The sequence below is a fragment of the Numida meleagris genome, unplaced genomic scaffold, assembly GCF_002078875.1.
Source record: "Numida meleagris isolate 19003 breed g44 Domestic line unplaced genomic scaffold, NumMel1.0 unplaced_Scaffold2544, whole genome shotgun sequence".
In the NCBI taxonomy this organism is placed as follows: domain Eukaryota; kingdom Metazoa; phylum Chordata; class Aves; order Galliformes; family Numididae; genus Numida; species Numida meleagris.
The window spans coordinates 1-1,060 of record NW_018364342.1 but is presented as its reverse complement, the minus strand read 5'-3'; the positions used below and the strand labels follow the sequence as shown (position 1 = coordinate 1,060).

The window sequence follows — 1,060 nt, the reverse complement described above, 5'->3', positions numbered from 1 at the left end:
GAAGCGCTTGCCGCACTGGGTGCAGGCGAAGGGGCGCTCCCCGGTGTGCGTGCGGTAGTGCGTCACCAGGTTGCCCTTCTGGTTGAAGCGGCGGCCGCAGACGCCGCAGGTGAAGGGCCGCTCGCCGGTGTGGATGCGCTGGTGCGTCACCAGGTTGGTCTTCAGGCTGAACCTCTTCCCGCAGACGTCGCAGCGATAAGGCCCCCGGCCCCGGTGGTTCTGGCGGTGCTTTACCAAACGCTCATACTGCACGAAGCTTCTCCCGCACTCGGGGCACAGCCAGGCTCTCCCCTCCATGTCCTTCTCTTGGGGAGACTTGGAGGACAGCTCGTCTCCGGAGCTCTTGTCGTGCTCAGGGCACTGGTAGGACTTCTGCCCCAAGTGAGTCTTCTGGTGAGCGACCAGGGAGATCCACAGGCCAAAGCTGTTGCCGCACTGATTGCAGATGAAGGGCTTCTCCGCTCCGGGGGTGGGAGGTGTGGGGGCCGTGCCATCCCCAAGGACGGACTGCACCCCCAGGTGCCCCAGGAGGTGAGGGCCAGGGCTGAAGCCCGCAGTGCAGCCGGCAGGAGCCTCGGCAGTGGGGCCATGCTGTGGCCGGAGCAGAGTCACCTTGGGGCAAAACCCTTCCCCACACTGCACGCAAGGGAAGGCCTGCTCCCCCAGCGGGGCCTGCTGTGCAGGCAGCAGCTGCTCCTTCGAGGGGAAGCCCTTCTCCGTGCACGAGAACAGCTCTTGGCCTTCGGGGATCTTCTGAACAGGCAGAGGTGGCATAGGACTGAAAGGAGCCTCCTGCTCCAGGCTCCCCGGCTGCAGCAGTGTGGGCGCAGCCCCGAAGGGCAGAGTGGGAGCCGGACCCCGGCCTGGGCACCTCCGCTGGCGTGGGGCGTGTGTCTTCTGGTGGGCTTTGAGAGAGACCTTGTCCTTGAAGCACTTCTGGCACTGCCCGCAGGGGTAGGGGCGGACATCAGTGTGGGTGCTCTGGTGCGTCACTAGGTTGGTTTTCTGGGTGAAGCGCTTGCCGCACTGGGTGCAGGCGAAGGGGCGCTCCCCGGTGTGC

The 1,060-nt window shown here is 65.9% G+C and overlaps 1 protein-coding gene across 1 annotated transcript; it reads right to left on the bottom strand.

The window, feature by feature from the left end:
• Positions 1–3: 3 nt before the first annotated feature.
• On the bottom strand, positions 4–1,043 carry LOC110390972 (gastrula zinc finger protein XlCGF7.1-like; the record flags this gene model as incomplete). Its single annotated transcript, XM_021382606.1, has 1 exon — positions 4–1,043. A coding segment is annotated over exon 1 (771 nt), but the record flags the coding sequence as incomplete, so codon positions are not given.
• Between the last annotated feature and the right edge of the window lie 17 nt (positions 1,044–1,060).